This window comes from Dermacentor silvarum, chromosome 8 (genome assembly GCF_013339745.2).
Source record: "Dermacentor silvarum isolate Dsil-2018 chromosome 8, BIME_Dsil_1.4, whole genome shotgun sequence".
Lineage (NCBI taxonomy): Eukaryota > Metazoa > Arthropoda > Arachnida > Ixodida > Ixodidae > Dermacentor > Dermacentor silvarum.
Window position 1 is genome coordinate 90414407 of NC_051161.1, and position 26452 is coordinate 90440858.

At 47.7% G+C, this 26452-nt stretch overlaps 1 protein-coding gene across 1 annotated transcript in view; it reads right to left on the reverse strand.

Annotated features, from left to right (window-relative positions):
* Nucleotides 1–26452, reverse strand: part of LOC119461565 (uncharacterized) — a 297956-nt gene that overhangs the window by 113363 nt on the left and 158141 nt on the right. Inside the window, exons 2-3 of the mRNA XM_037722910.2 lie at nucleotides 22806–23089; nucleotides 20601–20945 (exon numbers count right to left, since the gene is read on the reverse strand). Of these exons, the coding sequence (XP_037578838.1) occupies nucleotides 20601–20945; nucleotides 22806–23054 (594 nt within the window). The 5' untranslated portion in view covers nucleotides 23055–23089. The remainder of the gene's footprint in view (nucleotides 1–20600; nucleotides 20946–22805; nucleotides 23090–26452) is intronic.

The window sequence follows — 26452 nt, forward strand, 5'->3', positions numbered from 1 at the left end:
TATGGCAAGCTGCTCAATGTGGGACTTATGCTGCTACATATCAGGTGGATACCTCTTTAACGAAGACAGCACTGTGTGAAGTACTTCATAGAACCTCTGGCGGTACATGTCACTCGCTGATGGAAACACGTGAGCTGAGGAACCTTCTCGATAGCGGCGTGAAGTCTTCTTTCGCGTAACGGCTAGAACACACGGGTCCTCCACTTGTACTTTTCCTGCCTCTGCCATACATATGTGGGTCACGCGCTTCATTTTGGAGTTAATCTGCGTCAAGTTCAAGCTTGGGCCATCCGAGATGGTGGTCCCTTCGCGTGCGCTGTCTCCCCGCGCGCTATAGTGTTATGTTTCCGCTGGTGCTTATACGGTGGAAAATACGCCTCCTTTTCAGCGTCAGACGGGTTCTGGCGAAGTACCGATAAGCGAGGTGCCCACTATTGGTTTTGTCGTTGGTGATCATGCTGTGTTTGTAGCCGGTGCACATTGCAACGTCCGCAGCCGCGGTAGAAGCCAGCTCGACGCCTGTTTTCTATTTCTCATTTTATTGTGACAGCAATTGTATCGACACTCCAGGCAAATTTTCGCTGTCGAATTCGTCGCCGTGATGTTCCGTGTAAAGTCCAAAAGTCATATGAGTGAGCGACCCATACACTACGGGTGCGAGAAAACGCCCGTAACGCTGAGCCGTAACACTTGATGGACATTATCTTCCCACGCGCTCAATATTCGGGTTAGTTGGAGGTCACGTGATGAAATGCGTGCATGGGCAGGAGAGCACGCGTATTCTCATCTAGCCCTGCCACAGCTGCAAATTACTGTATGCGGATGACGCTTACGCGGCCCGCGTGCCGTATCCAATTGTTGGTAATCTTTGGGGGTTGCAATGATCAAGGGCGAGCAGGGATGGCTGCTAACTTAATGCATGCTGCCTTCCTTCTTAGGCTGTTTTTCCGCGATCCAGTGTTGCAGATCGCATAGTCTAAGTTGAGAGACAGGGGTAATTGGAGATTGCTGACAGAAGCTGTCCTGTAGTGGACATAAAAATATGCAGATGATGATCATGAATCTAATTCTCGGAGTCGCGGTGAATCGCATGGCTGTACGAACCGTTCGCCCCCGCTGCCGGCGTTCTTCATAATTCCAGCGTTGTGATAGCGACTGTACGTGATCATCCAGCGAGATATTTACTGGTTTACATGGTCTGTGCATTGCACGATGTTTGTTATTTTAATTAGTGAGTAAATGTTACTACAATTCATATAGGCATATAACCAACGTAGACTCGTGTGAGGGACGCACTCTTTTGCTGCAATTTTGACGAGCCTTACAAGGGACCGAGCCATTTTATCAAATTTTTCTAACTACGACTATGAAATCCGCCGTAAACCTCCACGATCACCTGGATCTCGCCCTTTATAGTAGTGTACAACCTTAGAAGGCCGCGGCATTTGCCCCTCAAAGGCGGATTCACACGAGCATCCACCAATGGGCGTGCACTCTAGACTGACGTCATGAGCCGGACGGCCGGCGTCACCGCCGACGGAGGACATGGCAGCCCGCGCTTCGAGCTGGGCCGAGTCGCGTCAGCGGGACTATTTCTTTAGTCGGGGAGGCAATAGGCTGCTGCGCTTCAGTGATCAATGCCTCTCCTGTCTTAAGTTATAACCAACATTTTTTATATAGTTGCGACGCGCGAAAGTGCGCTGCGCGGGAATATTCGCAGTGGAGCGTGATCGGAATCGCGCTGAACGTGATTGCTTCTCGGTTGGATTAAAAAAAAATAATTGCTTTCAAGTTGGGGGTGCGGCTCTTACACGAATTTATACGGGAATAATCTTTTTCGTGTAATTGTCTTATGCTTCGCTATCATTAATACTGCTTCGCCTTTCCGGCAAAACTGCAGCCTCTTTTTTTTTCTGAGTCCTAGTAGAAGCTCTGCTGCGCATGACTGCTATTGATTCTGATTTCGAGTGAATCCGAATTCAGTTACTAAGTTAATTATATATATATATATATATATATATATATATTTATGACCTCTGCATGCACGTTGCGATGTTTCCGTTCCCAATGAATGTTGTAAATTAGTATAAGTTTTTTTTTCATGAGTCGTTAGCATGACCTACTGGAAAGAGAAGCAATGCTGAGACACATATCATTCACGTGCATTTCACACACCGTTAATAAAAGACTCCGCCGAAGAGGGTCACTGAAGTCTGCAGGTCTTTTTCAGCGTCAAAAAAGTGCGCAAAGCAATTTGTAGCGAGTTGAACATACAGCAACATATTGATTCTCTAGACATGGGCTATCCATATCATTAGAAATAACTGTTAGTGGGCTGACCTCTTTCTCTTTCAAAATATCATAAATTTTGTCCTGTGTACTCATTGAAATTTAATGTGTCTGTGCATGGTGTTGACACTGGAAATTTAAATAACATGTTGAATTGAAAAAATCCGGATGAGGGAGCCGCCGTTGGCGCTTCTAATGCGCGTGTTTTCCTATATTGCCAGGATTTTCAGAAATAAAGCGAAATTAAGAATAAAAGCCGTGCAAGTGCGCGTAAACAATGATGCTGTTAGCTTTTAGCCCCAATAACATTTTAAGGGAAAATGTAGGGGCACCTCAAAGGAAACCTTAAACGGTTTGGGTAACAGGACTTTGGTACTGACATCTTTAAAAAGCGGGGGGGGGGGGGCCTTTGGAAAACTCCGGAGGGGCTCGAGCCCCGGAGCCCCGCCCGTAGTCGGCGCCTATGGATAGTTAGATAGATAGATAGATAGATAGATAGATAGATAGATAGATAGATAGATAGATAGATAGATAGATAGATAGATAGATAGATAGTCATCCCCCAGAAAGTGCGCGAAGTACGCGAAGAATGGTTATCACATTAATACAGTGATCCCAACTTGACCGAAACGCGGCCAGCCCATGAACCGCTGAAAGCGGCGAGACGGTCTCATGTTGCTGCCCACGGAGGCATTGAGAGAAGATGAAGCAAGTTTGCGTTACATGCGCAGATTTCACTTATATCAGACTCTGAATGGCGTTATGAAATTTCTTTTGACCCTCCATTCAACGTCTCTTTCGCGTGCCTTAATCCCATAAAGCATGAAATACTAAAGCGAATATTTCTTTGCCTCTTTTCCGGATCTTATACGGGTGCTGGCTGCTGTGTTGCAAGATTGGTCACGAAGGGTCAGGGCTCTGTTAGCTGCGCAGGATGCAACTAAGAAATGGCAGTAGTTTCGCCAATTTTCTCAACCAAAACATGTAGGTAGTCTTTTCTAATAAATGCGTATTGTCACGATAGTTTTTATGAAGCTGATTGGAGATACGCCATTTTATTAGGGTTGATATTTGGGTCGAAAGAACTTTTATTTATTTATTATTTATTTATTTGTTAAATACTGCGGACACGTGGTCCAAGCAGGGAGGGCGACATATGGCACATACAATGAAAATCAGATGTTGTTCTGGGTGCTAACTGCGATAAATGTTTAGATGGGTCAAGGGATAAATTGTTGGTGTGAAGTAGTTTAAGGAATTCAAGTCTCTGTTTCTTTCTTCTAAGTTCGAGTGCTTCAATGTTTTTAACTTCCATAAGTTCGCTGGGGGAATCACATCTGGAAAACTTGTGAAATATAAATCTGACCGATTTTCTTTGAATTCTCTCAAGACTATCGATATTTGTTTTTGTGTACGGATCCCAAACTATGCAAGCATATTCTAGCCATCTAGGCTCAGTGGTTGTGAAATTGAAATAGCGGCAGTGCACTGCAGAGCAATGGCTTATACCTCTCGAACATGTTCATGGCATGTTCATGTTCATGGCATGTTCTAAACTCGTAATGCGATCTGGTTTGTGCGGGAAGAAAATTATGTGCATCTCACGCACTCGCACACAGGCACACGTGTGTGAAAAGCCATGGGAACCATTTTACTATACTTTCAATCTTTCAGATCTGTCGGCGGTTGAAATGATTGATTCCACTGGTCGGTTACGTCATATTTAAAGACGCCTGTTGGCATGATGCTAGCTTCGAAGTATAATTTACATGGCATCATTTTATACTGTATTCACACGACTAACTGTTTCGAAGAAACTGAATATGAACACGCTTCGCGCTGCCAGATGCTGCCACCGCTGAACCCAAAGCTTGCATCATTAAAAAAAAAGGAAATAAAAAGAGAGAGACAACAAAATGGGAAAAAGAAAGCACGAGCTTTAGGCGGACGTTCTAATGACTGCCGGATGATTAATTAAGCAGATTGTAGGGAGCGGACTGATGTAGTTCATGCTGGCCAGCCTCCGGCTTTATCCACGCATGGCCTTTTTGCTCCGTGCATGAGTTGTGCAAGTAACGAGCAATGAATAAAGAGTGCTCCTAGTGCACAACCCTTAAAGGCACTGCAGCTTTTCGTCTCCAATTCCAACATTGCAGTACTAACTAAGGAAATTCGTCCTCCCTAAAGCACAGCTAGGAAGCGCCACAGGTACGTTGTGCAACACGTTGTGCAGCAGTGGAATCAGTAACTTCGCTTTGACTTGTTGTAGATTGGGTAACCATGAGAGAAGCTGTAGTCGTTAAACGCCCCACACGCTGCGCTTCTAATACCTCCCACCGTCAACGGGGAGACAAACACGTGCTCGTAGATTTAGGACGCGCCTCTAACTCATTTGCGAGAACGGGCTTTCCCGCGCGGCTATTTTTAGACACGGGCACACTGACCTTTTCCGTGGGCTTCGCCGCAATGCACGGCGGGTTGCCCGCGTTAATTGTGTCGCCAGACAATGCGAGGACGTTCCAAAAGCCTCCCTCCTCGTTCGCGCGCCTTCTCGGGCGCGCTTGAAGCTCTCCCCGAGCGACCGCGCCGTCGTCAAGTTGTAAACGCTGTGTGAAAGGGCCTCCGCAGAGTTCACGTATGCACCAGCGGCCGGGTGCTGTCGTACAACGCGGCTTGCATCACGAGCCTCGCCTACGCCGCGGTTTGCGCCCTTTGTGAGAAACCCGTGTTTCGCGGTGGCCGGTCGAAAAAAAGTGGTCGCGTGGGCGCGCGCGGTACGCAGCCGTCAAGTGGGGGGAAAACCGCGCGCTGTCGCTGGCAGCCGGCCGCTGAAAGACGCGCTTCACACTCGGCGCCGGGGTAACGCCCATCTTTTGAAAACGCCGCGTCGTGACGCGCTCGAGCGTTGTGGAGGGGGGGGGGGGGGGGCAAACGAGCCGAGCATGACGTCACAGGCTCGATGACGGCCCGCTGCGACGCGGCGGGACGCGGGAAAAGCGGGCCTTTTATTGCCGGCGGCTTCCTCCCGAAGGAGACAACTTGGGAGGTGATGGGGAAAACCGCTCGCAGATATTAGCTGCTTACTCAAGCGAACTACGCCTGTCACCCGGGCGTCAGCCGTGGCAGCATGTGAGTGACGGCTGGCGAGGATGAGATATGGTGGCGCTGCAATTCGCCTCGTGTTACCTCGTGTTGGCCTCGAGCCTTCCCCGAAACGAAGATTATATCCGCGGCTTCCGGTAGCGGTGGGTGTGGGGGACGCAGTTGCGCCTTCGCGGATTTTCATCCCGACCGTTAATTGGCAGGTCATCACCGCCCACGGCTGCAGTTATTCCGGGGGTCCTTTCGTCGTCTTTGGCTGCGGTGACATCGCGCAGAATTTCAAAGAAGCACGGTACAGTTGAGTGCATCGCTCGCTGAAGCCGGTGGTGCTCGACAACATCGCATCTCCGGTCACGAGAGCGCGCGTTCCGTCCGAAGCCCCCAATGTGATCGGTTTACGTATATCAGGATACATCGGCGTGTGGGCGAAGACACGCAGCCCACCAATTGATATGCGCGCCTATATCTTTCCTCGGGGTAAATGCAGGGACACTATAGAGGTGGGGAGAAAGTGACCACAGTGCTGAGCCATTGCGCATGCGTGACGCTCTCTGGACAGAGCCACTCCTACGCGGAATGCTCTCCACGTGTGCGCTTGGTGATTTCGGTACGCGCCTGTTCTATGAGAGCTCCTTACTGGTCTGACGCCACGCACCAGGCCAGAATGCCAGAAAGCAAGCGCGTTCAACGTGTCCGCCTTTTAAGTTGAACACTGATAGTGCGGTGCACTCCGTTAGGACAGCGTTTCCGCAGCTCCTAGAGGTAGCGTTTTCTGACCATTGGCGCAGCATGGCATCTGTTCAACGCACAGCTGCACTGCAGGTGTTGATCAAGAGCTCTGTTCACGATCGATCATGCCCGGTTGCGCTTTCAATTCTGCGTGACGTGAAACAGGCACTAAGACTTAGAGATTGACTCCAACCAAATAAGGAAATTTACTAGCCCGACGTTTCGGAACTAATTCGGCTCCTTCTTCAGGGGGTATTCTTCTGAGGTGGCGGTGTGCCGCTTTAAAAGGTCCGTCGTAACAAAGGAGAGGAAGGGGGAGAGAGCGTAAGATGCGGAGACACTTGGCAGGGCACCTGTTCTAGACAGACAAAATAGGTGGGGGGGGGGCTTCGGCGTCGCTGGTCGGCTGGGTTGACCGATGCTGGGCGCCCTTTAGTCGCGGGATTGCGTTGACGAGGGACAGGGGGACGAGTTGTTTTGGTGTTGCTGACCTAGAGCAGGGGGTCCTTTCTTCCCTTCGTCGCGTCTGCAAGGCCATGAACATACAAAGAAGGCAGAATGCCCTTCACGTGGTTTATATTGTCTGCCGTGTTCTGAATGTGCCAAGACTCGAGTAGTAGTCTTTTTCGCCAGTTTGTCTCTGTTTGAAGGATTTGGGTTTCTTGGAAAGAAATCTTGTGGTCGGCGTCTTCGGAATGTTCGGCGACGGCGCTCCGTATTCGGTTGAATGTTCTGACGTCGTTTTCATGTTGTCCGATTCTTTCTTTTAGATTTTTGGTTTCCCCGATGTACGACGCCGGACAATCGGCACAGCTGATTTTATAGACGACGCCTTGAGCTTTTTCTTTTGGTGGACGGTCTTTTGGTTCAGGAATGAGGATATTCAAAGTGTTCATCGGTTTATGCGTGACTTTGAGGCCTTCTTTTTTCAATATTCGGCTGAGAGCTTCGCTGGTACCTTTGACGTATGGGATGGACACTCGTTTCTGTGGTCGAGGGGGAGTCAACGGTTGGAGGTCTCGTAGTTTGTTGTCGGATAAACCGATGAACACTTTGAATATCCTCATTCCTAAACCAAAAGACCGTCCACCAAAAGAAAAAGCTCAAGGCGTCGTCTATAAAATCAGCTGTGCTGACTGTCCGGCGTCGTACATCGGGGAAACCAAAAATCTAAAAGAAAGAATCAGACAACATGAAAACGACGTCAGAACATTCAACCGAATACGCAGCGCCGTCGCCGAACATTGCGAAGACGCCGATCACAAGATTTCTTTCCAAGAAATCCAAATTCTTCAAACAGAGACAAACTGGCGAAAAAGGCTACTACTCGAGTCTTGGCACATTCAGAACACGGCGGGTAATATAAACCGCGTGAAGGGCATTCTTCCTTCTTTGTATGTTCATGGCCTTGCAGACGCGACGAAGGGAAGAAAGGACCCCCCGCTCTAGGTCAGCAACACCAAAACAACTCGGTGAGTCTTGAGCTTCCTGCTGCATGCAGAGGAATGAGATTTGGCTCTCATATTCATGGCAGCGTTGCCAAGCCAGCGGAAGCGGGTTTACAAATACGTAACTGCGCCAACCATGTCGGCGCAGTTGCGTAAGTCCGCCTCCGCTGGTTTGGTCAGTCAACGTGCGCTGAAAGCGTTAATACCCATCATACAAAGCACATTGCCCTACAACGTGGGAAGGGGTCATCGTGCATCGCGAGAAGACATGTTCAACGCGTAGTCGACGACAGCGCTGGAGAAGGCTCGAGTAGAGTGAGTGACGTGCTACGTATCGAGCATCGAACTCACCTGAGTAATCGGGCACTTGACTCACTTCTCTTGCCCAGAGGTTTGGTCGAGTGACGGCACTCCACAGCAAGCATTGCGTCGTGAATGTGCGTCCAGTCATCCGCGCCTGAACGTTTCCGTAGTAACTATGGCACAGCACCGCACGCAGCTAACAACCTTTAACGTTTACCATACCATGCGCAAAAGCCGATGCGTCTCCGCAATACCGTCTGAAAGTTTCGTTATCTGCTAGTAGGCGTGTGTAAGAAAGCACGCCTTCTTGTGCTAGATTCGCTTGAACAGATCTATAGTTTGATATAAAAAATAAAGAAACTGCGGGGTCGGGCAAGTTTGTTTAGCATGTTATGCTGCCGGTCAAAATTTTTTTTTCTCGGTATTGCCAGGTTCTTTGCAGGGGCGGAGTCACTGTTGCGAATATGTCTTATATTTATGTGTGTCTGAATCTCTGTTTTGAACGAGCCTGCTTCTGACTAACGATCCGCCGCTCTCGCTCGCTGTATCGCGAGAAAGGAACGGTTTTACTTCCTTTCCCGTGCAGTTTCTTTAAGTGAGTTAGCACTTTACACGGCCCATTGCCTCTGTAACGTGCCGCTGACTGTCAGCTGTCACATGCAGTTCTTTTTATGAACACAACTCCTGCAAGCAATATATATATATATATATATATATATATATATATATATATATATAGAACTAGATGAAGTAATTTAGCTCCCTGGGGAACCAACTCGGGAGCGTAGGTTGTGAACCGAACATTCTGCCCCTACACTTCCGAAGCCGTTTTGACGCAGGATAATTTATCTTCCCGATGACGAAGGCGCTCACTTTGGAAAAATTTCACGGTAGGTGCCCTCGCAGTGAGGTAGTCACGGGTAACGTCGAGTTAACGAAAGGTGTATTCTTCCGTATAAGGCTCCATGCGTAAAGCTTACTTTCTCGAGAAGTACTATAGGACCGAGCAGTTTTATTTAAACACCTGTAAAAGTGAGACATCGTAAGGGTCTACTATTTACTGCTATTGTGCAAATGCCATTTTATGGGAATTAAACTTCTTGGGCTGTGTTGTGCACTAAGGAAATATAGTTTTACAGCTCTTGCTAGGAGGGAACTGGTGCTACAACACAAATGATATCATGAGCGCTGCTTAGAGCTATGTGAGCGTCATGGTTGCATCGTCACCGTTTGTGGCAGCCTTTTTCTGACCAATTGTTCATTACACCTAACCACTTCAGTGTCTTTACATGCCACGTATGTACACATAACGTAGAAACTGTATTCTTAAGGTGAAGCTTTAGCTCAGGGCCAACTTCAGTTTCTCTATTCAGAAATATGTAAAACGCAGAAATGCTTTTGTGCGACGACTGGACCGATTTAAATGAAATTTGTGCCACTTGGAAATTCTAGCAGCAGTAAAAGGCAAGGCGCTCATTTAAAACTTTTTTTTTCTTTTTTTACGAAAATTACCGTGACTCCGCAAATAAAAAAGAAAAAGAAGCACAATGCTTAGAATTCCGAAACTCTTCATCTGAAACAGATATTTCAGTTCTACAAACTGCACCTGTTAGAGAATCTTAAGCGGACAAACGTGATGCATGACTTTGCAGCTTACTTGAAATTGTTACAATGTTTACGATGGTTTTGCAAAAGTCCTACTCATAATTTAGCAAGCCTCCGTGGTTGCGTGGTAGTGGCTTTGTCGTTTCGCTGCTCGGCCCGACTGCGCGGGATCAGATCCCGGTCTTGGCAGCCACATTTCGCGATGTGCATGCAAGAAGGCCAGTGTACTATGCATTGGGTGTACGTTAAAGATCCCCAGCAGGTCAAAATGAATCCAGAGCCATCGCCGTCAGACAAGTTGTCACCTTGCATTCCTTGTCGTACTGTCACCGTCATTCCAGCTTCGTCATCCGGTTGTTGTCAGCCGTCGTCATCGCGTGATCTCTGTCATATAGTTTTCGTTGTATCATCGTTAACGCAGTATATCACTGCCAATATTCGAGAATCGATCGTCATCGCAATGTCCTAGTGCGTGTCGTCGTCATACACGCACGGCTTTAGAGATGCCACAACATTGTCAACTTGTATACACGCACCTCCTTCTCATATCATTACCATCTATAAATCTTTAATCAGCGTTTTTACTCCATGTCTCTTTTCCGCAGTGCAGAGTAGCAGACCAGAGAAAGCTATAGCCCAGGCCGACCTCTCTGCCTTCCTGTAAAATAAAAATTCTCTCTCTCTATCTCACCCCTAATTTGTACTCTTAGCATGTAGCATATATAGTACACACAGCCTTAGACATCAAACAATGATCGACAGCAATCAAATGGGTCAGCAGATTCACCAGCCGAATTACAACGCCGAGCCGGAAATCTCAGCCTGCAAAATAGAGCTGAAGTGGCGCGTCTAAAAATTTGGTACCACGTCAAAGATAATCACCGACAAGCACATCACGGCAATTAAATAAGCCAGAAACACGACAATTCAGCAATAAACACACACAAAATTTAAATGAATACTCGTTTCCCACTGATTGTTACAACTAATCATTATTTTCATTAGCAATCAGTGAATGGAACGTTCGGGGCAACGCCGTTACAGGCAGGACAACAATAAAAAAAACAAGGAAAAAACAAAAACAAACTGTAATATTTGCTGATGGCGAATTAGGAATAGCTATTGTGATTTCTAGACTCATGTTTCCCGATATTGTTTTGTATTTTAGTTCTATTAGTATATCTTCAATACTTACGCTCTACTGATTTTTATACTTCGGTAATACCTTTTGTGTGTTCTTTCAGTTAACACTCCTGTTACGTTGTGTATAATATTGCGTATTGAATACCCTACAGACCATATATTTTCTACAATGCATATATATCGCTACTGCATACTACAAGATATACAAGGTGTTTCAGCGAACACTTTCAAAATTCATTTAAGGTTGCCTGCGGCAGATAGCCCAATTCTAGTTAATGAGCTGGATCTACTCGAAGAGGCGGACATTACTTGCACAAGAAATTGAAATGCATAATCCAATAATTAACAAAAAATACTAATTAAGTTTTAACTAATTACCTGATGGCCCATATTGCAGTTTACAAATTGTAGCCGTGGAGTTCGCAAGACGGATGCACTTAGAATTAATTCTCAGGATAACACCAGTTTTGAGATATGAAATCCCAAACTTTGCGGATTGGCGTTCCAGTTAATTTTGTGCTGCAATGCAAAAAGCGACGTTTTGTTAAGAATCTAACTGGAACGCCAATGCATTTCTCCGCAAAGTTCGGGAATTAATATGTCTAAACTGGTGTCATCCGGAGAATTCGTTTCAAGTGGATCCGCCTTGCGAACTCCACGGCTGCAATTTGTAAATTGCAATATGGAGCCATCAGGTAATTAGTTAAAAATTTAATTAGTGAGTTTCTGTTAATTATTCAATTATGCATTTCAAGTTCTTGTGCAAGTAATGTCCGCCTCTTCGAGTAGACCAGCTCATGAACTAGAATTGTGCTATCTGCCACAGGCAACCTTTAAGAATTTTGAAAGTGTTCGCTGAAACACCCTGTATACAAGGGGCAGAAGACAGGCCTACAAGATGAAGCCCATGAGCATGACTATCGGCGATCATAGTCTTCGTCAGTCCTGTCATCATCGTTCGGCTACTGCAGCGCCACGTAGGTATATATATATATATATATATATATATATATATATATATATATATATATATATATATATATATATCCTAACAGATAGGAAATATAAATCCTTCTACTTGTCAGTGCTGAAACAATGGAGGAGTTTATAGGGGCCAACCTCTAACCTCTAAAAGGCATGCGACAATTTATACTGATAACTCGCTATCGGTTAATTCAACCACCGCACACAGTTCAGAGCGATCGGAATCAATCTCGAGAGAATCGATGAACACCACTTTATAATTTAAATTAAACGCGCACTGTCCGACGCGTTAGATTCTGGAATGCGAACGCCGCCCTTTTCTCTAAAGTCGAACCTTAGAGCGCCAGCGAAAAGTCCTGCGATTGAAAGCGAGTTCGATATAGCAGCGGCTGCCTTAGGGTAGCGTGTCGCTTTCCCCTTAATGCCTCGCGCGGAAGGCAAAATTAGAGAAAAAGTGAGCCTATATAACCCACGGTAGGCAGTTTGTCTTCTCCGCCCGACCGGCTGCCTGAGCCGCGTCGGTTGAAAAATTGTCGCCCGGAAAGTTAACCTAAGACGACGTATACGGGCTGCTGCGAGTTTCTGGAGTGGGGCGCCCCCACTGGGGCGAAGAGGGAACGGTGGAGGAGAAGAGGCCGTTGCGTCACGGGTACGCGCCTCCCCTGTCCTCCCCGTATCAGCTGGAACGGTGAAGGGGAGGGGTACGGTACAGCGGAGGCAATTCTTCCTCCTCCTGCGTCTCCCCGAGGAGCCAAGCTACGCTACCATTGATTCTTTCCGCCCAACCGCGCATTTCGTCGGCATCGATTTACGGCGGCCCGCCTACGCGATCCCGCGGCCACTCTGTTTATTTCTTTTTCTTCGATTTTCTTTCTCCGTAGCTCTGAATGATCTTTCTCATTTTCATTTTTTTTGTGTTTATTGTTTCAGCTGTGCAGTGCCCTCTTCTATTCCTGCGCTTTGTCGGCTTTTGTTTCTTCTACCCTTCGATGAGCGCGCGGATCGGGATTTACCAGCAGTGACGCGGCCACAAGTCACGGTTCTTCGAAAACTCCTCGGACTCGAAGCCTGTAGTGAAGAGAGAGAGAGAGAGAGAGAGAGAGAGAGAGCGAGAGAGAAGGAGACCGAGATTTGCAGGGGCGCAAAATGGGCCGGATATAACCGCAGCACCGAGACAAAGCGATGCCCGAGAAGTGACAGCGTCGGCGTCAACATCTATAAGTGGCCGGCAGTTGGCACCGGCCATGCGAGACACGCGGGCGTCTAAGTCCCGTTCTGTCCGAGAGGTAGTGTCAACCCTTCTTCTCACTTTGGTGGGGCCTCCGGCTTTTTTTTTTATTTTCCGAACATGCTTTCCTTTTCCCTTTTAGTAAATTGTGCGGCGTTCCTGACTGCTGCGTAAGCGCGTGCTTACGTTGCTGAAAGGCGTTGACATTTTCAAGTTTATCGCTGCGGTTGAGTCGTCGAGTTACTGCTGAGCCTGGTGCCGCAACCCCCCCAAGTTTCTCAGCGCTTGCTTATCATCCAGTGTACACGGCTATGTCATGCGCGTTAGCGCTTTCAGCTTTGTTCTAATGTCTATTTCGTTTGTTTGGCCACGTCTATATATATATATATATATATATATATATATATATATATATATAACTTTCCGGTCTCGGACATATCTTTTTTTTTTTTTTTACGTGCAGCCTTAGACGAAGGCCACTTCGGAAATGCTCGCTGTACTGAAGTTTCTCTGCGAACGTTCAGACTTCCTGTGTTAAAGATGCGGCAAAAGAGAGGAAGATACACGTGCGTGATGGTGGTCAGGTGATGGAGACTAGACGTGTGATTCAATGTTGATTGAAAAGATAATGCCCCGCCGATTGCTGCAGAATAATGACGAAGAGATTGAGGTGATGGAAATCAGAGAAAAAGAGGAGTATCAGACGATGAGTTAGACTGTGTTTTCGCACAGCACTATAAACCATCCGGCATTTCGCAAGTCGACGCGACAGCCAATCCCGACTACGGAAATAGGTGGACAAGCTATTCTTAGGAAATGAGTACTTCCCGTTTTTGCTCGTTTTCTTTTCGGCAGAGGTCACAAGCGACCGCGGCGCAGACTAGAGGTGGATTGAGTTGGGCGCTGAAGTGTTCGAATCGTCACACACGCTATATGGGATGCGAAGCAAAAGTGTAGTCTTGCTGTGGCTGGTTTGTTAAAACGAACCACGGATATCAATGGTATAGAGATGAGACGCAGCGCAATGGCACAAAATAACGACGTTAGTGGCACTCGCCACCACCGCCATTTCAGAGGGGATGCCCGTATCATCCATCTATCATAAACTGGACAGTATTTAGGTGCATCGCGAGGCTCGCGGATGATTAGCCAGACCAGGGTGTCGCAGTATAGGGCCGTAATACATCGCCACTGGTCGTTTTAGTGTGGTGTTTTCGGCAGCGTTTTTTTTTATTCGCACTGCGTAGATGTTGCAGCTTCTTTCGGCTGTCGACCTGTCCATGTATACGTCGGGGCAAAAGGCTACCATCATCATTTCAGGCTAAAGAGAGTGTAAATAAAATATAACCCAGTGAAGAAGAGGATGCACGACGTGGACTGCGTGAATCCCTCAGCTCAGCTCGTCGTCTTAAGGTCAGCCAGCACTGTTTCGCGTGACACTTGAGTATTATATTGATTGGTTCAAGCTTTTTTTATACACTTGAGGGATTTGGCTCCTATTGGATTACCTTTGTGATAGCGTGATAGGATTTGTGATAGGATTTGTGATAGGATTTGCGATAGTTATCCTCTTTCCCGTCCCCCAAAGTAGGGTAGCCAAGCAAACGCATTTCTGTTTAACATCCCTGCCTTCTCTTTCTCTCCTCCTCCTCCTTCCTGCTTGCGATATTTATAAAAAAAACTAAAAGAATTTCGGCAGCGGCCATACATCCTTCTATGCATGCTGATGTAAAAGCCATAGCGGAGTGCTTTTTCACAAAATTCCGAAAATTTGTTTCGATGTACACTTGATGAAGGTGAACCACTTTTCAAGAAGGCTTTGTTGAAACTGGTCTCAAAAGCTGCCCCATGCCTACTTTCGGACTCCCTAAAACTGCGTCAACTCCGGCTTCTTCACAAAGACTCACTTTGAGGGGAAGCCCGCTTCAATCACTGCTTCATCGTACGTTGGATAGCTTTAATACCAACAGGGTCTGCGTGTGTGAAGTTGGCACGGCAACGGCAAGTGGTATTTAAAAAACAAACAAAAACAAACAAGCAAGCCAGCAAGCAAGCAAGCAAACGAACGAACGAACGAACGAACGAACGAACGAACGAACGAACGAACGAACGAACGAACGAACGAAACGAACGAACGAACGAACGAACGAACGAACGAACGAACGAACGAACGAACGAACGAACGAACGAACGAACGAACGAAAAGCGGTATATTTCATCCAAAGATCATATTTAAAATACAGCTTGTTTCATTTATGAATGCGCTTTGTACTTTGTTTTCATACGTGGCTTGTAAAAGAACTGAACTTATTAAGTATTGAGCGCAAGTGGTGAGAAATCGGTGCCCATGAATGATTATATATTAGGATGGCAGGCTAAGCTTGCTCAGAGCAGCGCTTAATTGTGATGACATTTTTATTGCTGGTTTTGTTCCCTCCTGCAAGAAATGCTGATCTAAATGAACGCGCTAGGTCAGGCCATTTGGACATGTAGCCGTGCCTATCATGACTCATGAATACAGAAATACCAAGCAATATACCGTTTTATGGATTGAAAAAGCTTGAACACCAATGATCCTCACAACCGCGAGAAGCGATTTAATAAGTTTACGCGTGACTATGTGAAACTAACGAGCCGGGAACCTCTCATAATAGAACTAGCAACTTCGTTCTTTGCGACGTTTACAAGCTGTGGTCGCAACACTGTCACGTACGGCGTCGATATATTATAATAATTCATTGTATGTAACACATGGAAGCCTCAAGTCTAGCAGGTTGCTTGTCGTCTGGGTAGGGTATAAATGAGGTCTTGATGCATTAACTCCAGGGAAACGATAGAACAAGGTCAAAAAGAGAGTTGAAGCCGACGTTATCCGTCCGTCCGTCCGTCCGTCCGTCAATGAAATGACATGCGTGTCATGTAGGTCATGAAACAGCCACCTACGCCTCGGTGCTCTCATGCTTGTTTCAGTAACTTGGTAGGCTCCCCGCACACTGTTTCGCTTAACATGGATTCCGACAGGGCGTGGAATCTGCCGGCTTTCTTTCGTTCTTTTTGTCCGGGCTGCTATTACAAGATGACTTTCTTTTTCTTTTTTTTTTCAGTAAGGTGTCAGACGACGCCTCACAAATCCCACTACGTGAAAGTCTTACATAAAAAAGCATATTGACAATACATTTAAAAAAAGGTTCTGAATCAATAACAACAATAGAAAACGCATAAGGAAACACCGGCAAACACCGCATTGAAGACAATCACTGGTCTGGCCACGCACTTCATCTTGCTGGAAAAGCTGCGCGTGACGCAGCATTTACAGCCCGATGCCTACGGCCAGGCGCATGCGCATCGTGATGTAACTTCACGAGTTTTTTTTCTCCTTTTCATTTCCTGTCGTAAAGCCAGCCGAACGCGCGAAGAAATTGAGAGAGTGCGTGGGCGGGGATGCTCAATGCCTTTGAACGAAAAAGAATAAGAAATACTATGTATGCGCGAAATCCTCTCGCACGGAACGCTGCAGTTCGCGGAAGGCAAAACACGCTCTGTGCCTGGGCACGACAGAATGCTTTCTGTGAAAACCCGAGCGTCAGGTCCGTGTCTGCTGCAGAGAGATAAAATGACTCACACTGCGCGCGCGCCTCCAAGCGGAGAGCGCGCGCGTAACTGGTGCGCGCTCCTGCAAAGAGCGGCTGACGTCAGAGGTGTAGTAGATTCGCCGGCGCATTTCGAACCAGTTTGGGTAGACGTCATCGCTGTTGTACGGCCAAAGAAAACGAAAACGGCAGGCACTCACGGCCGAGAAACTGGGAGAACACACGAGGTGAGAGAAATGGCGTCTCGCCCAACTTGACGGCGCCGTCAAACTAGATAGCTCTCCTTCGGTAGTCGGCCTTAGAAGATTTATGCTGCCTCACTGCGTTTAGCCGTCTTCCAGAAGGCGCGCAGCTTACTTTAGTCGTGCAGTTTAGCCATTTCAGCGATTACGCCTTCGCAATTGGGCCCTTTCACTACCTCTCTAGAACCGGAATTTTCGTTGTTGTTAAGAAGGGCTGCTTTACGCTCGAGAGCATTATTGCGATAGCTTAGCGAGAGGTTTACCCAAGCAATGCGCAGTAACAGAGGAATGTAAGAACTTATAACTAGTCGCACTGCTTCCAAACTTCAGCAAATTTTAAAGTGATCTCGGACAACGCAGTGTTGATACACCAAAGATGTGGCATTCTGTTTGGGTGTATTACGTTTGCATTATTTATTTATTATGTGACTGCGTCAGCAGTCAAGGCTTTAAAACTCAGGTGATGATACAGCTTGAATGAGGCGCAGCATAGCGTAAAGAGCGGCATCATGTGCCGCAATATGTTTGGCCGGCTTCCGCGAAATGCGCTTGTTTTCATTCATAGCTTGGCGAACTCTTCTTCGCGTATAGCGCAGAAAATAACGACTGAAATGTTGCCTTATTTTGTGGTGCTTACTCCCGTGTCGTCGCGCGCTTATTACTTGAGTTTAGGTTTATCCTACTTTTTTAGCCTTCCAGCCGTGAAGATTATCTCATGTTTTTTTTTTTTTTTTGCTTGCAGCATCACAAATTGCACTGAATGATTCCCTCGTGGTCATCTAGTGTTTTTGAGGTAATGTGAATTCGTCGCACGACGCAGCCGGTCTATACTCATAGCATAAAGGAGCGAGGCGGGAAGCGGCAGATAGGGGTAACGTGGGCCTTGGGCCGAGAAGATGCGTCACTCCTGAGCTGGCCGCACCATGCTTGTCTCGGCCACCATCCAGCAAAAGTGAAAAAAAGAAAAAAAAATCGTGCGCTTCTGTAGTTCAGACCCTGCTCAAATCCGGCGTCTAATGTAGCCCCAACACTGCTCAAATTCTGCGCTTGTGTAGTTCAAATCCAGCGCTAATGCAGCTCCACTAACGTGAAACCTGCGTAAGTGCGCAACAGCGATGCGCCGGCGTTTTCCTTATGTTATTCTTGTGCTATTCTTGCACAAGTGAGGAGGAATAGATCGCTTGTGGGGTGGTGGCGCCCTCTCTTGCGCCCGCGCTGGTACCAGACTGGCGTTTCGGAAGCAATTTTCACGAGTTTCTGCTAAATCCCGCATACCCACATATCTATAGTGCGGGTATGCGCCGCACGTGATTTTATTATCGTTAATCGTGACGTAACTGACGAGCATGTGATGTTATTGATTCCACGACCTATCAGTCATGTTGGTCGTACATTCGTATCCTTCCATACCAATTTTGGTATATACGAAGTGAACGAGACGCGAGTTTTCGGCAGATCTTGTTTTTGTGCGTGACCGTGACGACATGACATCACATTAGACGCCGCAGCCCGGGACCCTAAAGTGCTTCGCATTTAAAAGCGACCATCGACTCATTGTACCGCGCCACTCCCACTGCACTGACATAAAAGAGGCACCCTCCGATTAGCCAGTGCCAGAGCGATCGGTTGGCGGACGTCTTCTATTCCTTTACGAATGGGGCAAACTCCAGCTATTCCGAAAAAAAATTTTTTCGGCATAATAATGCATCTTTAATGCGTTCACGTTACTTTGACGTGGTAAGTTCGCGATATTGTGACGTCGCGTGACCGAAAGGCGAAGTGGGCGCTGCCCGGAAACTTTTGAGCAATAGCGGAGGGTTAATAGCGGTAAATAGTAATATTTTTTTTGTTCGGTGTGATCACGCATAATCATTGTGCATCCGTCATATCAGATGGGGAGTTTTCGGGGAATCAATGTGCACCCGTCATATCAGATGGGGAGTTTTGGAGGTTTTCGCGAAGTCGCCTGGCAGACAGGCGAAACGGGGGCAGCACGCAATATGTTGGACCAATTATGCATAACTGATTGCAGAAAATCAGTAGAAACAGTTTGGAACAACTTCACGTTATAGCGCCCCAAGTGCCTGACAATAATGCCCGTCCTTCATCCCCCCAGAACACTTGGCACCTTACCGTATGTGCAATGGAACAGGGCAGCGCAAGAAGACAGAACTGGTACAGTCTGGTCCACTGTTAAAGAAAACACTGAGGTGCGGTCTCGCTTTGCTCGTACATTAGTTGCAAGCGTCAGCATAAGCTATGTCAATGCACTGCACAGTTGCGCAGAAATGCGCCACCACCACCAACCACGAGTCATCCGCTGCAAAGCAGGCCAATCGGGAAATACCCAGGGGGAAAAATTCACGCATTCGCTGGGGAGAGGCGTGTCAAAAATGGCGATTTTCATTAAAGTAATAGGTTTTGTGTTTTTAGTTGTTTCAGCAACATTGATCTCTCCTATTTCACATATGAAGAAATCGGAGCCAGAAGTAATCGGGAAAAGTATAATAAACTTGAATAAAGCCCTCGAGGTGGCAACAAAAGGCACAGATATGACACATTTTCAAGTGCGCGATGCGTCAAACCGCGGTTTCACACGCCATTGGGCTTGTGCAAGGTGGTAGGCCTAAGCTTTTTCTCTCCAAGGTTAGCTTTGCCGCATCACAATCTCCCTGGGAAGTAATAATAATAATTAACAGAAGTAAACAATTTTTAAAACTTTCAATCGCATTTTTCTCAACTTCATATTTTGGGCAAAACAAGGTGTTTGTGCACAACATTTTATGTACTTATTGTGGTCCAATCAAGGCCACATTTGATGGGCATAATTTTTAGGATATGTAGAATGCACTTATCTAGGATTTAATGCAATCACTTTATTTTGTTAAGGGTGAAAATTTTTAATGTACACGGATACCAGCCACTGAATATGAAGCTCCAGACACGAAATTATCTTAAAACGTTGCCTGTAAAGGGAATCACATTATCTTGCTTATTAGCACTCAGTGGAGTGTTAGGGATAAGAAAACTAATTTTGCGCTGCTCTATCATGCTAACTGCTAAGTCCAGCAGCTGCACAAACATGCACTGCTTCTCACGTATGCATGGCACTTATGACATGAAAGCATCGAGATATCCTAAAACTAAAAGTAGATTTCGAATGAAGAAATCAAGCTCTATAAGTGGTAAAATTTTCATTCGCCCAGCATCATTATTTAAAAAGAAATGTTTGTGAGGAGCATCTTCCCTTAACAGGGGATGGTATTGTACATATACAGAACGCAACATGATCAAACCGAATCAGAACGAAACGAGAAACAGAATATGTGTCAACTTTCCCGACAATGTGCTGTCGGCGTCAAAAGTTTACCGGGTGCGTTTTACACGAAAAAAGCTCCATTTCTGAGCCGCCTGGCTAAGCAGGCTGTCAAAACTTGTACCAGACTGCCAGTGAGAATTTGAGGTTGAACGCGCAAATTTCTCGGGGAGTGAGACTTTTCTTTACGCAATTCCCGCTCTGCCGTAAACCTCTGACGCAGGCAGAGGAATGAAAGGCAGGTTGGTCTAGCTACCAGACCCGCGTCCGCTTTGCTACCCTACACAGGAGGAAGGGGGTTAAGAGCACAGAAAGAAAGAAAGAAAGAAAGAAAGAAAGAAGAAAGAAAGAAAGAAAGAAAGAAGGAAAGAAATAAGAGGGAATACTGACAATGACGCTTCATCCACAGGTTCAATTCGATACCGCAGTTGGTCACGGAGGTGTGTGGCTGCAGGAACTGCGTCAATTCGCACCTCGCTACTGGAGCTCGATATAGTGGTTCTCGTCTTCGTGGCTCATAGGTTACTTATATAAGGTGCGTGCGGATCATATTCACCACTTGGTTGTGATACGTACTCCGACACGCTGATGGGAACAGTAAGTCACTGGCTGCGCTCTTACCTGTTCGCTGCGGTAGAGAACCCTGGTCTTGGACACGACTCCAGCGTCCGAACCGCGGTCAGGAGGTGTGAATGGTCCCCAGGAACCGGTGGCGGCGGCCATCTGGCGTCGCAACGCGGCTTTCTCGCTCGGGCTGCGCACCACGGTGCCGTACGACGAACCGAGCGCGGAGCGAGGCAGGGGCGTTTGGGCGAAGCGGCCCGCCACGGATGGCCGGCCGGGATTGACCACGCTCACAGGCTTCTGGCCGGGCTGGCGCACAACTTTGCCGAACGACGCTGGCGTCCAGAACATGAGCGCCTTGTCGTCGGGCGACACGTAACCGAATGGGTAGGAGGCTGGGAACTGCGTCATGAAAATAGGAGAGGGATGCACTATTGCTGTATTGAAAAAAGAAAGACAAAATGAAGTAGAAAAAGAAAACACTAGCACAGAAGGCCCTATAACTCTGTCCGTATCTCAAAAAGTATGAAAAGCTGCCCATTATGCGTTCACGTTTAGCTCTCTACAGGACACTGGTGTCCAACACGTTTGGTCATACGGATATTTCAATCGTGTGTGTATACGCTACCTTTATTGACCCTGGGTGGTTACTCTATTGCAATTTTTGTTTCTTTTCTATATTGGCTGTTTAATCACGGTTACGAACTGTGCTTTGTTGTCGGAACGTTTTTCATGTCACCTCGTCTTATCATCATTTGATCATTGGACGTTTTATTGCTTCTGGAAACGCCGGCGACGGAATTGTTGCCAACATTTTCGATTTCATCCAAATAAATCACTCGCGCACTCACTCTGGCAGCCCACAAAGTTTGTTCAGTCTCTGAACAGCAATTACAGCGTAGCTCAGATATGTGAAAATTGGTTTTACGTTCATTCTACATGATTATAGCAGCGTAGTTAAACCGCACAGGACGGCGTGCACGAATCGCAATGCGCACCCGCTGTCACCTGTGGCTCTTGTCCTCCTGAGTGGTGCAAACAAGCTTTAATCAAAGTTCTACGTGTTCTGCAGGTTGTTCAGACAATTTCTGCTGCGCATCTTGATATTTCTTCTAATCATGTGCGCTTCTAATGCGCCGGGCATTAACGGCAACCGACTTCGCGTTGGGGTGTAACGCTCAATGTGCACGCTCAATGTGCCCAATAGCATAATTAATTGTTATATGTATATTGACTAATTCAAAGGCAACTCAGAGCGGTTGGGATCAAGCGCGTTTCCCTTGCATTTGAATAAAACAAGCGAGAACAATTTAACCAGTCAATTGTTCTTACGTATCAAATTACTGAAGGATGTCAAAGGCGTTGAAGTTCGTGTCTGCTTTTTTGTGTTGAAATGGTCGCCGACGCAACCATGGTAACGTCATGATAACGTCGTTGGCTTGAATATCACTATTATATTATTATTCTTACCTTGCAAAAACTGAGATTACTCTGAAATAGTAATCTCTTAGGTGGGCCTTTCACAATCGTGATTCAAGCCCCGATCTGTGCAGGAATGCAAGCGACGCACAAACAACTCTGCTAGAGGATTCACAGATTGAACCCAGGTACCAGGTACCAGTTTACTTCAGTAAACTGCTGATTGCCGATTCTCGACAGGCAATCAGCTAACGCTCTCCGCTCTCGCGCGTACTGCAGGAGCAAATGCAAAGGACACAGTGCACTGTTTCCCGTGGAAGAAGAAAGGAGGAAGAGAGGAAAGGTATAGGGAGGCCAGCTGGACAAGCATCCGGTTTGCTACCCAGGGAGTGTAAATGGCGAAGAGAAAGAAATAATTAGAGGTATAGGGAGGCACTTGTATTGGCTACCCGTTCGGCTGCCCATTACGCCTACAATCGGTCACCGAGGCCAGTCGATTTCACGAACTGCGGTTATACTTCACAAAAACCACACTTTGGCAGAGTGTTCACGTCGAAGCACTGGTGACGTATCCTTCGACGCTCACTTTCTGCGATACAATCGCCTTGGCCACGCCTTGACCATCAGGCACGCTCTGATTGGCTGGTTGAGCACCTAGTTGGTCGCGTATTGCTCCGCCAGCCAATCAGCTCATCCAATTTTGCTCAACCAGCCAATGAGCGTGCGCCTGATAGACAAGGCGCGGCCAAGGTGGTAGTATCGCCGAAGTGTATCGTCGCAGAATACGTCACCGTAGCAACCCCTCTCATGCGAGAGTGCTCCCGGCAGCATGCATGCCCTCACCTGCGGTATCTCGTTGGTGAGCTGGCTGTGTCGAGCCATGCGGTGCATCTGGCGCCACATGAGCCTGAGCTGGGCGCACGAGGGCTCGGGCATGGCGGCCGGGGGAAGCTGCTCGACCTGGCGCCGCTCGAGCACGCGTCGCTGCCACTCCTGGTCGGCCGACTGCGCCCGCGACGGTGCCGCAGCCGCCAGCAGCACCAGGGGCAGCAGCAGCTGCAGGCCGCTCGTCCCCGACGACGGTCCGGCCATGCGACTCAGCGGTGCTCGGAATAGGAGGCACGCACCTGTGCGCAATGGGGAAGGACACCTGTTGAACTAGTGAACTTGGGGTCACGTCGCGTCACGGCGCAGACTCCCCTGCGATGTCCTTGCCTGTGTTTTATAGGGAATTTCATGGCTACCGTGGCTTCCGTCTCAAAACGGCAAAGGGCATTCCTTAGATGCTTCCCATGAGGCAGCCCCTTCATCAGCCCGCCCCCCCCCCCCCCCCCCTTCCCCAGAAGACGGCCCTACTACTACACTACGTTGGTGAAGCAGTTTATGACATTTACTGTTCGCTACCTGATCCTCCCGCAGCCGCAACTGCATCTATCGTTTCAAGCACCGGTGGCTCCAGCAACGCAACGCCTCTCTACACCGCAGCACGCAAGAAGCTCGATGGCTATTTTGCACCCCGAGTGAACACTACTTTCGAGATTTACCGCTCCCGTCAAGCCAAGCAAATGGAAAATGAGTCACTCGATGCGTTCTACGCCAGACTACGACAGCTCGTTAAGCACTGTGCTTTCGCCGATGCCGACACCGAAATCAAAAAATCAAATCCTACTGTCTACAGTGTCAACACGTCTACGCCGGTATGCCATGCAGCATGACCTCGACTTGCAAGGAATTCTCAAACAAGACAGGTTGTTTGAAGAGGTCGAGCACAACATCTCCGTGATCGAGCAAGAACGTCAAAGAGTATAATGAAAACTCAGCTTCAACATCTACACTTGCAGTAAACTCTAAGCGCACCCCGCGATCTCATCAGCCGAAGTACCACGGGAAAGCGCCATCAAGGCCTCGCGAGCGTCCGCGCCATCAAAGGACAGACGCAACGTGCTACAACTGCGGAAAACCATGGCCTCATAGTGAGGGACGCTCCAGTTGCTCCCGCTCTTGGCAAACAGTGTAATGCTTGTCACAAAACTGGACACTTTGCTAGTGTGTGTCGTTGAACACGCAAAACTGTGCACGCAGTCGTGCGGGAAAGCAGCCCTGACAGTGATGAACACGTTTTCATGACTTCCTCTCACTGTCACGCAATCATGGCGTCTCCCCAGGTGGATCTCAAACTCGATGGTGAGACCGTCCGTTTTACCATTGACACTGGCGCTACAGTGTCTGTCATCGGTTCGAATAGCTTAAAGCGTTTGAGCACGGAAACGCTGTCCAAGACGTCTAAGAAAGTATTTGCTTATGGCGCAAATTCTCCTTTACCGCTACTCAGAAAGTTTGACGTTCTCATCACCTACAAGGAGAGCAACAGCCATGAAACTCTCTATGTTGTGTCTGGAGACTGTATCCCACTACTTAGTTTCTCTGCAGCTTCCCGTCTAGTCCAGATCACGTACAGTGAGGGAGAGGTGCCAAACAGACTGGATTCGAGAGGGGCCTACCCAGACCTTTTCAAGGAAGTGGACTGTCTAAATGACTTCCAGGTAAACCTCCATGTTGACCCCCTTGTTCAACCAGCAGCACAACCTCACAGACGCATCCCCTTCTCCATGCGAAAGCCACTAAAGGAGGAGCTTGAAAGGCTACAGCCCCTCGGCATAATTGAAAAGACTGAAGGACCAACCCCCTGGGTATCTCCAATCGTGGCAGTACCGAAACCACATGACCCCGAGCATATTCGAATGTGTGTCGACATGCGCTGTGCTAACCAAGCCATCCAGCGTGAGAGACATGTCGCACCGACAGTGGACGACATCCTTGTTGCTTTGAATGGATCCATCTTATTCTCTAAACTTGATCTGAAAGATGGATACTACCAAGTAGAACTTGATGCATCATCTCGTGTGATCACCACTTTCTCTACACATGCTGGACTCTTCCGATACAAGAGACTCAACTTCGGAATCAACTCAGCAGCCGAAGTTTTCCAGGACACCATCCGTCAAGTTCTAACCAACATCCCCAACGTGCTCAACGTAAGCGATGACATATTGGTGTATGGAAAGACTAAGAAAGAGCATGATGAAGCTTTGAAGGCGACACTGGAATGTCTACTTGCAAGTGGCCTCACATTGAACGTCAAGAAATGCAAATTCTACCAACAGGAACTTACCTTTTTCGGGCATGTGTTCACAAGCAATGGTGTGCAACCAGACTCCACTAAGGTGTCTGCAGTAATCGGTGCCTCACCACCCACCAGTGCCAGTGAAGTGACGTCTCTCCTTGGTCTTGTTAACTACTGTGGTCGGTTCATACCGAACCTGGCCCACCTCACCCAACCACTCAAGAAACTCACGGCCAAAGGAGAAAACTGGTGTTGGACAGACATACAGCAAGATGCCCTGGACGAACTGAAGCGAAAGCTTTCCGAGGCCACAGCTCTTGCCTACTTTGACCCAGGAAAGGACATCACACTCATTGTAGATGCTGCTCCTCATGGCCTAGGTGCCATTCTCACGCAGACATCCGGAAGCGAAACTAGGGTGGTAGCACATGGGAGTCGTGCCCTTTCTCCTCTGGAGGCACGGTACTCTCAAATTGAAAGGGAAAGGCTGGCTGCAGTGTAGGGAATTGAACACTTTCACATCTACCTGTATGAGACAGCATTCCACCTATACTGACGGACCACAAGCCATTGGTCAGTATTCTCGGCAACCCACGCTCCCTGCCTTCAGCACGGCTAGAGCGTTTGGCACTTCGAATTCAACAATACACCTTTGAAGTGCAACACACTAGTGGTCCCAGCAACCCATCTGACTACTTGTCCCGCCACCCAGTAAACTACACGGAACCGTTTCGGCGCATGGATTCTGTCGCTGAACGGTATGTGAACTTCATCGTGTCTCACAGCCTACCTCGTGCTATGACCATAAAGGAGGTAACCGAAGCGATGTTAGCGGACCCGGTGATCAACTCGCTCAAGCAAGCCCTAAAGCAACCCCAGAAACGCAAACATTGGAAGAGCACAACTCTACAGCCTTTCTCTCGTGTTGCGACAAAACTGTCAGTCTCCAAAGAAGGCCTCGGGTTAAGAGGCACGCGGATAGTACTGCCAGCACAACTTCGCACAAAGGCGGTGCACCTTGCACATCGAGGTCACCAATGCATTGTCAAGACAAAACAGCTGTTGCGTGAGAAGGTGTGGTTTCCAGGGATAGACTCTCTAGTGGACCAGACAGTCAAGAGCTGCCTGGCATGCCAAGCTAACACACCGGTACACCATCGAGACCCTTTGCCAATTCAGGAGCTTCCTCAAGGCCCGTGGACAGAACTGTCGTTAGAATTTGCTGGCCCTTTCCCTGGTGGCAAGTATGCCATGGCAGTTGTGGATGATTTCTCCAAGTACACAGTCGTTAGCATCTTACACACTTGTGCAGCACCTACAGTCATCAAGCAACTGCACACTGTATTCGCTCAGTTCGGCTGTCCAG